Raw genomic sequence first — 12,511 nt, 5'->3', positions numbered from 1 at the left:
TGGAAGGAAAGGATGGAAAGAAGGGAGGGAGGAAGGAAGGAAAGAAGGAAGGAAGAATGGGAGAAAGGAAGGAAGGATGGGAGGAAGGAAAGGAAGGGAAAGGAAAGGATGGAAGAACAGAGAGGGAAGGAAGGAAGGAAGGGAAGAACAGAGAGGGAGGGAGGGAGGGTGGGTGGGTGGGACCTAGACCCTTTTGGCTGGGCTGTTCTTCCTTAGCACTGTAGTCAGATGTAGAGGATTAAATGCAGGAAGGGGGGAGGAAAACTGTAACTCATCCCGGTGAGAATAACTGGGCCAGAACACCAAGAATTCAGCAATGGGGCAGATGTTTGAAGCATGAACCCCGATGGGACCCCATGAAATGACTCTTCTCCCCCTCAATTGGCTTCTTTCTCTCCCTCCTCCACCCCTACCCCCCGGCAGGAGAGACGTGCGAGGACCGGGGCAAAGTGTACGATGCGAATTGTGCCAACAACTGCCCACGCAGCTGCCTGGATTTCTGGGAGCATGTCGAGTGTCTGCAGGGGCAGTGCAGGGAAGGTAACGGTCCCCCCTCCCCCTCAAGACCCCCATCATAAATCGAGGACTAGCTTTAAATCTGTAATTTCGCCCTCTCCTGCCTCCCGGCCGGCTATCCCTGAGCTTTTCCTCCCCCTCCCCACAGGATGCCGGTGTCCCGAGGGGCAGCTTTTGCAAGATGGGTCCTGCGTGCCAATCCCAGCTTGCCGCTGCGGTCTCCCCACAGCGAACGGCAGCGTGGAAGTTCTCCCCGGCCAGTCGGCAGAACTGGATTGCCACAACTGGTGGGTGAGGGGGCAGAGGGTGCAGGGTTGGACTAGATGACCTCCAAGGTCCCCTCCGACCCCTGTTCTACATTGTTCTGTGTCTGCAAAAAGCTCAACTGACGGAGGATTTTGCGGTGCCCCTAAATACCGAAAGGGCAGTTTTGGTTTATTTGTTCCTGGATGCTGAATGTCTGGGAAGTGGGGAGAAAGAGGATAAAAGAGGCTGTTGCAGCCACCCCACGTCTCAGGTCTACCAGTGGAATGGCTGCCTGCAAGTGTCAAGACTCCAATAGTCAAGACTATTCTCTTATTCTGCTGTTCTGTTGCTCTTCTTTTCTGTCGTTCTGTTATTTTGTTATTCTGCTGTTCTGTTATTCTGTCACTCTGTTTTGTTATTATTTCTTATCCTCTCATTCTGTTATTCTGTTTTGTTCTTACGATTTGTCTGTCATTCTGTTATTGTTATTCTGCTGTTCTATTGCTCTGCTCTTCTGTTGTTCTGTTGTTCTGTAATTTTGTTATTCTGCTGTTGTTATTTTGTCATTCTGTAGTTCTGTTATTCTGTTTTCTCATTGTCTTTTATTTCTTATTCTGTCATCCTGCTATTTTGTTATTCAGTTATTCTATTGTTTTGTAGTTCTGTTATTCTGTTGTTCTGTTATTCTTTCATTCTGTATTTTCTTTTTCTGTCATTCTGTCATTCTACTGTTTTGTTGCTCTGCTCTATTATTCTGTAATTTTGTTATTCTTTTGTTCTCTTATTTAGTTAGAATAGAATAGAATTCTTTATTGGCCAAGTGTGATTGGACGCACAAGGAATTTGTCTTGGTGCATAGACTCTCAGTGTACATAAAAGAAAAGATACTTTTATGTACACTTATCAAGAATCATAAGGTACAACACTTAATAGTAATTAGTTATTCTGCTATTCTGTTATTCTGCTGTTCTGTTGCTCTGCTCTTCTGTTGTTCTGTTATTCTGTTGTTTTGTTATTCTGTTTTGTTATTATTTCTTATTCTGTTATTTTGCTATTCTGTCAGTCTGTTGTTCTGTTGTTCTGTCAATTGGTTATTCTCTTATTCTGTTATTCTGCTGTTCTGTCAGTCTGTTATTCTGTTTTGCTCTAGTGGCAAATTTGGTGTGCTGAAAAACAGGGGGACAATCTACCCGGGTTAAGGAGGGCAGGAGCTCCAGTTTTTCTGTGCTAAAACCAGTGCAGAGCACATTCTTCTTTTTTGAACAACACAATCCCTGCTTAATCGTGTGACAAAAAGCACCCCAGGTTTTCTGCTTGGGGGAATTAAGGCTCCTTCATGGCATACTGCGTCTTTGGCGCCTGGTTTTTGTCCCTCCAGCACCTGCCAGAACGGCTCCTTCTCCTGCCCGGAGGAGAAGTGCCCGTCTTACGGTGAGTGGTCGGCGTGGAGCTCCTGCTCGGCCACGTGTGGAGGGGGCACCACTCTGAGGCATCGGTCCTGCCATGAGAACCTCTACGGAGCGCCCTGTGTAGCTGAGTCCATGGAAGGCGCCGCACACTGCAACTCCCAGCCCTGCCCAGGTGAGATATTTTGGGGGACGGCTGTGTTAGTGGGGAGTGAACACGGGATGCAGCCACCCCTCTGGTGGGGATCCCTGGCTGCTATTCCCAAGGTGGGAGGTAGTCCTCAAGTTACGACCATTTGTTTAGTGACCGTTCGAACGGCACCAAAAAAAAGGGACTGACGACCCTGTTTTACACTGAGGACTGGTCCACCACAATTGTGTGATCAAAATTCTGAATGATATAAGACAGTCACAGTGATCCCAGGGTCCCACGACCCCCCCCCTTTGGCGACCTTTTGACCAGCAGAGTCAAGGGGGAAAGCCTGACTCACTTAACAACCGTGCAACTAATTTAAGAACAGCAGTGATTCACTTAACGATGGTGGCAAGGGAGGTTGGGTAAAACGGGGCCAAAATTGTTGGACAGCTGTCTTGCTTAGGGCTCCATGGTGGTCATAAGGCAAGGACTTCCTTCCTTCCTTCCTTTTCTTCCTTCCTTCCTCCCCTCCTTCCTTCCTCTCAGTCCTTCCTTCCTTCCTCTGTGTTCTTCCTTCCTTCTTATCTTCCTCACTCCCTGTCCTTCCTTCCTTCCTTCCTTTCTCTCTTTCCTTCCGTCCTTTCTTCCTCTTTCTTTCTTCCTTCCTTCCTTTTCTTCCTCCCCTCCTTCCTTCCTCTCAGTCCTTTCTTCCTTCCTTCTCATCTTCCTCCCTCCCTCCCTGTCCTTCCTTCCTTCCTTCTTTCCTCCTTTTCCTTCCTTCCTTCTTTCCTTCCTCTCTCTTTCTTTCTTTCATTCTCTTTCCTTCCTTTCTTCCTCTTTCTTTTTCTTTCCTTCCTTCCTTCCTTCCTTCCTTCCTTCCTTCCTTCCTTCCTTCCTTCCTTCCTCCCTCTCTCTCTCCCTCCCTCCCTCCCTCCCTCCCTCCCTCCCTCCCTTCTCTTTCTCCCTCATCTGCAGATAGCCCTCAATTTACAACCATTCTCCTCCCATCTTCCCACAGCTGGCTGCATGTTCAGCGACTGGACCGCCTGGAGCCCCTGCAGCACCAGCTGTGGAGGAGGGGTCTCTGAGAGGCACCGCCAGCTGCTCTCCCCTCTGGGGGAGCCCTGCCCTTCCCCGCTCCTGCAGCACCGCATATGCCACCTGCAGAATTGCACGCTAGGTGAGTCCCTGCTCATGTTCGGGAAACGTACCTGGGTGCAATGTCCAGACCGGGAACTGGTTCTTGAAAAGGACAGTAAGGATTAGGGGTAAGAGCAGACCTGAGTATATTACACCCCTACCTCTGGCCCTTTGGAGTGAGGTCAATTGGAACATAAATAATTAACAGAGTGCAGGAGAAGAAGCCGATTCCGATCCGACTCTGCGCAGTCGTTTTGCTCTCCTTCGGTCCACCAGCGCCCTCATGTGGCCCCCTTGGGAATATTAATTATCCACCCCCAAATTAGAGGATCAAGATTAAGGGTTTAGGGGTAAGAGGAAGGATAAAGTTAGGAATTAGGGGCTAGTTAGGGTTAGGAGGTTAAGGGTCAGGATTAGAGTTAGAGTAAGGTTAGGGGATTATGGTTAGGGTTAGGGTACGAGTTTAGGGTTAAGGTTGGGAGATTAAGACATTAGGGACATAGGAATTTAGGATTGAGATGAGGGTAGGAGTGGAGTTAGGAAATTAGGGGATTGGAGGTAGGGGTAGGAGTAGGGTTAAGGATTTAGGAATAGGGTTAGGGGATTTTGGCTGTAGAAGTTTAGGATTGGGGTGAAGGTAGGAGTAGGGATTAGAATTAGGGGGTCTTCCCAACTACCAGCAACTGTGGGGTGGGTTCTCCACCCACTCTCTGCCCTCCCTTCCCAGAATGCCCTGGGACCCAAGTCTACCAGAATTGTGCTAACACCTGTCCACACACCTGCTCCGATCTGCGGCCAGAAACTCAATGTCTGCAAGAAGACTGCCAGCCCGGCTGCATTTGCCCACCTGGCCAAGTGAGTGTCTTCCTCCCCCATCCAAAAGGCCCCACCCCTCTCTATTTACTGCCATGTTTCTTCACCTTAGACACTTCTCTTAAAGTCTGGACTTCAACTCCCAGAATTCTCCAGCCTTCAATGCCAGCTAGAGAACTCTGGGAGTTGAAGTCCAGACCTCTTAAACTGGCTGCTGGTTGAGAAAACTTGCTCAACTGGGGAATTCTGGGAGTTGAAGTCCAGATGTCTTAAAATGGCCACCAGTTGAGAAACATTGCTCAATGGGGAATTCTGGGAGTTGAAGTCCAGATGTTTTAAAATGGCTGCCTATTAAGAAACATTGCTCAACCAGGGAATTCTGGGAGTTGGAGTCCGGATGTCTTAAAATGGCCGCCACTTGACAAATGTTGCTCAAGTGAGGAATTCTGGGAGTTGAAGTCCAGATGTCTTAAAATGGCTGCCAGTTGACAAATGTTGCTCAGATTGGGAATTCTGGGAGTTGAAGTCCAGACCTCTTAAAATGGCCACCAATTGAGAAACATTGCTCAAGTGGGGAATTCTGGGAGTTGAAGTCCGAGAAACCCTGGCCTGCTGTCCCACAGGTGCTGCAGGACGGGCTGTGCGTCCCCCCAGAAGAATGCCGGTGTGTGATCGGCCAGGCGCCTGCCGCGCCCTGGGCTGTCAACTTATCTGAGGAAGAGCGCACGCAGGAGCATGGGCCTGGCAGTACTTTCCGACATGAATGCAACACCTGGTGAGTAGGCAGCAGGTCCCGGTTGGGTGACCAATCAGAAGAGGCAAATGGAGGCACCTCCTCAAATGGGACCCCGGCTTTGCACAGGGTCCTGGACTCACCCAGCCTTCCTCAAGCCCCACATTTCCGTGAAACCTCAGTGCAGCGAATTCTGTCCCGTTTTATGGCTTTTTCCACCACCGTTGTTAAGAGAATCCCTATAGATTTAAGGGAGTCACGTGGTTGGGAAGTCGATCCGGCTTCCACATTGCCTTTGCTTATCGGACAGTCATGAAAGGGGAATCACGTATACCCCGGGACGCTGCAAACCGTCGTAAACATGAGTCAGGAGCCAAGCGTCAAAATTTTGATGCTACAACAGTCGTTAGTGTGAGAAACGGTCGCTATTCCGTGCCGTTTTGTCCTATTGAACGGCCACTGTTGTAAGCCGAGGCCTGCCTGCGTTCTCTTCTTGCTTCACAACATCCTGCAAGGGAGGTTGGGATAAGAAAGAGTGATTCCTTCATGAGGACTACAACCCTGCGGTGATGGGTTCTTTTCTTCTTTGGCCCTGCAGTGTCTGCCGGAGGGGCGTCTTCACCTGCACCCAGGAGAACTGTGATGGTAAGAGGGTTCAAAGGAGGAAGGAGGTCTCTATGGGGCATCCAGACTGAAAACAGATTTCGGTATGGCCGGTTTTGTGTCCGGAATGCTGGGCTTTTCGTGAGGCCTCTGGGCATGTGTAGAGAGCACGTTTCTCATGGGTAGAAGGTTGGACTAGAAGACCTCCAAGGTCCCTTCCACCTCGGTCATTCCACTATTCTGTAAAGGTCTCCTGCTTGAGTAGGGAGTTGGACTAGATTTTTTATTTTTTTTATTTTTATTTATTTTTATATGCCGCCCTTCTCCGGAGACTCAGGGCGGCTTACAATGCGTTAAGCAATAGCCTTCATACTTTTGTATATTTATACAAAGTCAGCTTATTGCCCCCACAATCCGGGTCCTCATTTTACCCACCTTAGAAAGGATGGAAGGCTGAGTCAACCTTGAGCCTGGTGAGATTTGAACTCGCAGTAATTTCAGGCAGCTGGATGTTAAATGCTGCCTTAGTAGGAGGCATTAGCCTCCTACGCCACTCAGGCTCCTAGATGACCTCCAAAGTCCCTTCCACCTCTGTGGTTCTGTAAGGGTCTCCTGCTCAGGCAGAGGGCAGGACTGGATGACCTCTGTGGTCCCTTCCAACTCTCTTCTGATTGATTGAGACTGATTGATCCCTATCTTCCTCTGCCCGGATGCCCTCTGGGTGCCCCTGTCCTAACCTCCCACCTTGTTCCGATTGGCCTCTCCTTTCTCCAGTGCCCTGCGCCTGGTCCGAGTGGACTCCGTGGTCCCCCTGCCCCGTGACCTGTGGCTCCGGAAACCTGATCTCCCGGCGCCACCCGATCCAGCCGCGCATGTACAATGGGGCCGAATGCGAGGGGCCGTCGGTACGCCAGGCGCCTTGCGCTCTCCCGGATTGTGGTGAGTGCCGGGCCTGCCGAAGCGGGAGGGGGGGAAGAGGGGTCTTCGCTAGCTCTGACCCACTTGGCGTGACTCTTCCTTTGTGCCAGCCTGCCCGGAGGGCGAACACCACCGCCCCGCCGTTCTGTCAAGTGCCTGCGAGCGCAGCTGCCATCAGATCTACGAGGAGCTTCCCCGGAACTGCAGCCGGGGGACGGTGTGGGACGGCTGCACCTGTCTGCCCGGGCACTACCGCAATGGCAGTGGGCACTGCGTGGTGGCTGCCCATTGCGAGTGTGAGGAGGGAGGCCAGATGTACTCGGTGAGTAAAAGGCAGGTGGGAGAGCGGGAGAGGTTTAGATACTCAGTCCAGGGGGAAATCAATATAGCTGCATTGTTGCTGTTGTTATTGTTGTTATCCATCCATCCATCTCTCTATTTTGGTCTTTCTATCCATCTATCCATCTATCTGTCTCTCTCCATTCATCCATCCATATGTCAATCATATATCAATCATCTCCATCTTTCTATCTCTCCCTGTCTATTTATATCTGTCCATTTATTAATTGATTCATTCATTCAATCATTTCTGTCATCTATATATCTATCCACCATCTCTCTCTTTGTCTCTCTCTCTCATCTATCTATATCTACAGTATCTACCTGATGTATCTATTATCTCTCTCTATATACTGTATATTATTTCTTTCTCTATATATATATACAGTATATATATACTGTATATATATATATATATATATATATATATATATAGCCAGCATTTCTTTGTTTCTATCTATATCTTTTTATGATCTATCTCTCTGCCTGCCTATGTATCTATTCTCTCACTCTTTTTATCATCTATTATCTCCCCCCCACCCCTCTCTCTCTCTCTCTCTCTCTCTCTATATATATATATATATATATATATATTTCTCTGTGTCTCTCTCTGTCTCTCTCTGTCTCTCTCTGTCTCTCTCTGTCTATATATATGTGTGTGTGTGTGTGTGTGTGTGTGTGTGTGTACAGTTAATATTTCGGGTTTCTTCCCGTGTAATTGTGAACATATCCCTAAAACGGTAGAAGCGACGTTTCTACCCTTTTACGGATATGTTCACAATTACATGGGAAGAAATCCGAAATATTAACTGTACACACACATATATACCTGTGAAAACTTACATAGACAAATATATATATATATATATATATACACATACATACATACACACACATACATATCCACTATCTCTCTCTTTCTTTCATCTATCTATCATATACTCTCTCTCTCTCACACACACACACACATATATAATCTCTATCATAAATCATCTATCTATCTTTCTTTCTATCTATCTATCTATCTATCTATCTATCTATCTATCTATCTATCTATCTATTTCTATCTCTCTGTCATCTACCTCTACCCATCATCATTCTCTCTTTCTCTCCCTCCCTTCCTCCCTTAACCCGTATATCTATCTGTTATCTCTCAATCTCTCCTTCTGTTTATATCCATCCATCCATCCTTCCATCCAGGACCTTCCTTCAAACCCTTTTCATCCCTCCATGGCTCGAGAAGGGCCCCCTCCCCATCATCCCCTGGGAAACAGCCCCCTTCCTCCAGACGCTTCACCCACTGCCCCCTCTTCTCTCTCTCGCTTTCCCCCTCTCCCCCAGGCTGGAGCAGAATGGCGTAAGGGCTGCGAAGTCTGCCGCTGCGTGAATGGCCGGGCACTGTGTGAGACCGGCTGCCTGCCTCTCGTCTGCCTCGAGGTGCTTCCTCCCCAGGGACCCATCATCCTATTCCGTCCCTCGAAAGCTCCAAGAGCTTCTGGGGGTTGGGAATGTCACGGCCTCCCCACCCGCCCCCTTCCAGCCTGCAGCTTCTGTCCCCAGAAGTGACATTCTGTCAGGAGCCCCAGGTCTGAAAGTCGGCTCTGGGTTCAAGTCCCGCCCTCTCCCTCAGTGGGAAAAAAAACCAGCCCTTTCTCTTCTCTCCCCAGGGCGAAGTCAAAGTGCAGGAGCTGGGGTCTTGCTGCCCTGTCTGCCGGAAGGAGACGGTCGGTATGTGGGTCGGGGGAAGCAGTGGGGCGGTTATGGGGAGCAGGCAGCCTCAGCTGCAAGAAAGCAGCTGAAGGAACAGATCCGGCCCCAGTGCTGGAGGAGGGGGACGTCTTGAGATTTGAGGGTACCACCCTCTGAAGGAGCTGAGAGACTCTCTGCCCTTTGGGGCAGCCAAAGAAAGAAGACCTGGGATGGGGTGGGAGGAAGGAAGGAAGGAAGGAAGGAAGGAAGGAAGGAAGGAAGGAAGGAAGGAAGGAAGGAAGGAAGGAAGGAAGGAAGGAAGGAGAAAGAGAAGGAAAGGGGGAAGGAAGGAGAAAGAGGTATGACGGACACAAGGAAAAGGAAGGAAGGAAAGAAAGAAAAAGAGACAAAGAAAAAGATAGAGAAAGGAAGGAAGGAAGGAAGCTGAGGAAGGAAGGAAGGAAAGAAAGAAAAAGAGACAAAGAAAAAGATAGAGAAAGTAAGGAAGGAAGCTGAGGAAGGAAGGAAGGAAAGAGGAAGGAGGAAGGGAAGGAAGGAGGAAGGAAGGAAGGAAAATGAGGAAGGAAGGAAGGAGCGAGGGAAGGAAGGAAAGAAAAGAAAGAGAAAGAAAGAAAAGAAAGGAAAAGGGAGGAAGGAAATTGAGGAAGGAAGGAAAGAAAGAAAGGAAGGAAGGAAAGAAAGGAAGGAAGGAAGGAAAGGAAGGAAGGAAAGAAAGGAAGGAAGGAAAGAAAGGAAGAAAGGAAAGAAGGAAAGAATGAAAGACAAGGAAGAAAGAAAGAAAGGCAGGGAGGCAGGAAGGAAAGGGAAGGAAGGAAGGAAAAAGAAAGGAAGGCAGGAAAGAAAGAAAGAGAAAGGAAGCAAGCAAGTAACCTGTGGAAAGAAGGAAGGAAGGAAAGAAAGGAGGGAGGGAGGGAGGAGACAGGCACTTTTGCTTTGCAGTGGAAACGCCAGCGGGGCACCCAAAATATCAAATCAGCTGCTTTTGTGGGAGGGGCCAGAAGCACTGAATTCGGGGCATCCGATCCTCAATGCTTCCTAGACCCCACCTGCCCCCCAATTGTGGGGTTCCGGACTATTCTGACCTCAGTCTCTCCCCACTAAGCCATCCCACCTGTGTGCCCGGTCTCCCCTGGGTTCTGCCAGGCTCATAACCTTTTCTTTGCCCCGACAGCCGAACCTGACCGGCACTGCCGACACTTCACTGAACGTCGCAACATTACCAAGGGCCTCTGCTTCTTGGCCGGTGTGGAGGTGGGCTTTTGCAAGGGTCAGTGCGCCTCCCACACCAACGTCATCCCGGAGGTAAGACAACCCTGGATACCCCCTCACCCCGTCCGTGATTCCTGGGGAAGGGGTCCCGGAAGAAGTTTCTATGTCCGTCGACTTTCTCGGGACTCGTCCGGTTTGTCATTTGCAGGAACCCTACCTGGAGACCGTCTGCGACTGTTGCAGTTACCGACTGGATCCTGTCAGCCCGGTGCGCATCCTGAACCTGCAGTGCCCGGGCAGCGAAACGGAGCCCGTGGTTCTCCCGGTTATCCGTGGGTGTGAATGCAGCAGCTGCCAAGGTAATTTATTTATTTATTTATTTATTTATTTATTCGGCTTATATGCCGCCCTATCTCCCAATGGACTCAGGGCGGCTCACACTGATAAAAACACAAGCCACAATACAAAATAAAATCTAAAATTTAAAATTTAACCCTTAAAACCCCCCATCGGACTAGGTCAAGCGATTTAAAAAGCCAAGTTTTTAATTCGCAGCGGAAGGTGCGAAGGTCAGGCGCTAATCGGAGCTCCAAGGGGAGTTGATTCCAGAGGGTGGGCACACCCACAGAGAAGGCTCTACCCCTGGGGGCCGCCAGCCGGCACAGTCTAGCCGACAGCACCCTGAGCAGGCCCTCTCTATGGGCGCGAACCGGGCGATGGGATATCGTTGCTGGCTGAAGGTGGTCCGCCAAATATCCTGGGCCTAAGCCATGTAGGGCTTTATAGGTCATCACCAGCACCTTGAATCTCACCCGGAGGGCAACCGGCAACCAATGTAAGCCACGCAGGAGGGGTGTAACATGGGAGTATCGGGGTTCTCCCATCACAACCCGCGCGGCCGCATTTTGCACCAGCTGAAGCCTCCGAGTGGTCCTCAAGGGCAGCCCCATGTAGAGAGTGTTTCAATAGTCAATCCGTGAGGTGACCAGCGCATGAATAACTGTGCATAGGGCATCTCGGTCCAAGTAGGGACGCAACTGGCGCACCAGACGTATCTGGGCAAATGCCCCCCTGATCACGGTATATGATCTTCTAAGCTCAACCGTGAATCCAGGAGGACACCCAAGTTGCGCACCCTATCTACAGGGGTCAAAACTTCACCCCCTATAGTCAGCGATGGCACCTCTCCCCTGAACCGAGATGCCGGTACCCACAGCCACTTGGTCTTGGCCGGGTTGAGTTGCAGTCTGTTTCTACCCATCCAGACCCATAGCGCTTCCAGGCACCGGGCCATCACGTCGAGGGCATCGCTGGGTTGGTTCGGAGTGGAAATAAAGAGCTGAGTATCATCAGCGTACTGATGATACCTTACCCCAAAACCACGGATGACCTCCCCTAGCGGCTTCATATAGATGTTGAACAGGAGGGGCGAGAGGACCGACCCCTGGGGCACCCCACAAGTGAGGGGCCTCAAGGTCGATCTCTGCCCCCCTGCCAACACTGCTTGCGTTCGACCCGAGAGGTAGGAGGAGAACCACCATAAAGCAGTGCCCCCCCACTCCCAATCCTTCGAGGCGACGCAGCAGGATACCGTGGTCGACGGTATCAAATGCCGCTGAAAGATCCAATAGGGCCAGAACAGAGGAATAACCTCTGTCCTGGGCCCTCCACAGATCATCCACCAGCACGACCAATGCCGTCTCCGTGCTGTACGTGGGCCTGAAACCCGATTGGTACGGGTCAAGGTAATCCACTTCATCCAGGACCAGCAGGAGCTGATGTGCCACCACATTCTCAACAACCTTCGCTAGAAAGCGGAGGTTGGAGACTGGACGAAAATGACTTAAAACAGCTGGATCCAAGGGCGGCTTCTTGAGGAGGGGCCTCACCACCACCTCCTTCAAGGCGGTCGGGAAGTTACCCTCCCTCAAAGAAGCCGTAATCATTCTCCATCAGTTTTCCAAGAGGGCGGAAAAAGGGTCCCTATACCTTACAACCCAGACTGGACTGCCATCTGTCAGAAATGGTGTAGGGCAAGGGTGTCAAACTCAATTTCATTGAGGGCCGTATCAGGCTTGTGTTTGACCTTGGGTGGGCTGGGGGTGCGTGGCCAGGGTGGGCGTGGCCATCTCCACGTCACACATCAAGGCTCCATTTACAGCCACGATGGCCTCCTGCAGCCCTCTGCCAATGAAAATGGAGCTTGGGGAGGCAGTGCACGGCCTGCCCGGGTTTGTTTACGGCCACAACAGCCTCCTGCCGTCCTCTGTCAGCGAAAATGGTTGTGATTTCGAGAATCACTCAGGAATTCAGGGAGTCGATGTCCAGCCCTCTTACAGCATGCCAGCTGGGGAATTCTCGGAGTTGAAGTCCGCAATTCTTAAAAGTGCCCAAATTTGGAGACCCCCAGGCACTGACCCAGGCACTCCAGTCCAGCTCCCTACTCAGCACCCAAACCATATAGACTTTTGCAAGGAGGCCCCGCTCAAAGGAGACCCCCCAACCCTTCCCCCCTCAAATCTTCCACTGTTGAGGGAGTCCCACCTTCCATGCTCCCCCTCCTCACAGGATCCGACCTCCCAGTTCCCTGTCTTTTCATTCCAGGTGGCGACCTCTCCAAACGTTGACTGATGCCTCTCCTCCATGGATCCAAATCGGAGTGCAGCGGGGGCACTCCCACTGCAAATTCTCCAGCCTTCTACAGTCTTTCTTTTCAGTCAATAAACCATTTTCAGCAGTTTC

The 12,511-nt window shown here is 50.4% G+C and overlaps 1 protein-coding gene across 1 annotated transcript in view; it reads left to right on the top strand.

Moving 5' to 3' along the window:
- LOC117673241 (SCO-spondin-like) overlaps positions 1 to 12,511 on the top strand; it is a 123,176-nt gene extending 110,665 nt beyond the window's left edge. The window contains exons 100-113 of the mRNA XM_087894296.1: positions 424 to 540; positions 665 to 803; positions 2,141 to 2,343; positions 3,323 to 3,484; positions 4,172 to 4,299; positions 4,881 to 5,032; positions 5,589 to 5,635; positions 6,368 to 6,532; positions 6,622 to 6,833; positions 8,192 to 8,287; positions 8,518 to 8,578; positions 9,732 to 9,862; positions 9,978 to 10,128; positions 12,374 to 12,511. Of these exons, the coding sequence (XP_087750422.1) occupies positions 424 to 540; positions 665 to 803; positions 2,141 to 2,343; positions 3,323 to 3,484; positions 4,172 to 4,299; positions 4,881 to 5,032; positions 5,589 to 5,635; positions 6,368 to 6,532; positions 6,622 to 6,833; positions 8,192 to 8,287; positions 8,518 to 8,578; positions 9,732 to 9,862; positions 9,978 to 10,128; positions 12,374 to 12,396 (1,787 nt within the window). The 3' untranslated portion in view covers positions 12,397 to 12,511. The remainder of the gene's footprint in view (positions 1 to 423; positions 541 to 664; positions 804 to 2,140; positions 2,344 to 3,322; positions 3,485 to 4,171; positions 4,300 to 4,880; positions 5,033 to 5,588; positions 5,636 to 6,367; positions 6,533 to 6,621; positions 6,834 to 8,191; positions 8,288 to 8,517; positions 8,579 to 9,731; positions 9,863 to 9,977; positions 10,129 to 12,373) is intronic.

This window comes from Pantherophis guttatus, chromosome 4, assembly GCF_059756535.1.
Source record: "Pantherophis guttatus breed Tessera chromosome 4, ASM5975653v1, whole genome shotgun sequence".
In the NCBI taxonomy this organism is placed as follows: domain Eukaryota; kingdom Metazoa; phylum Chordata; class Lepidosauria; order Squamata; family Colubridae; genus Pantherophis; species Pantherophis guttatus.
Note: the sequence above shows the minus strand (reverse complement) of the source record. Positions and strands in the feature narration are given on the sequence as shown.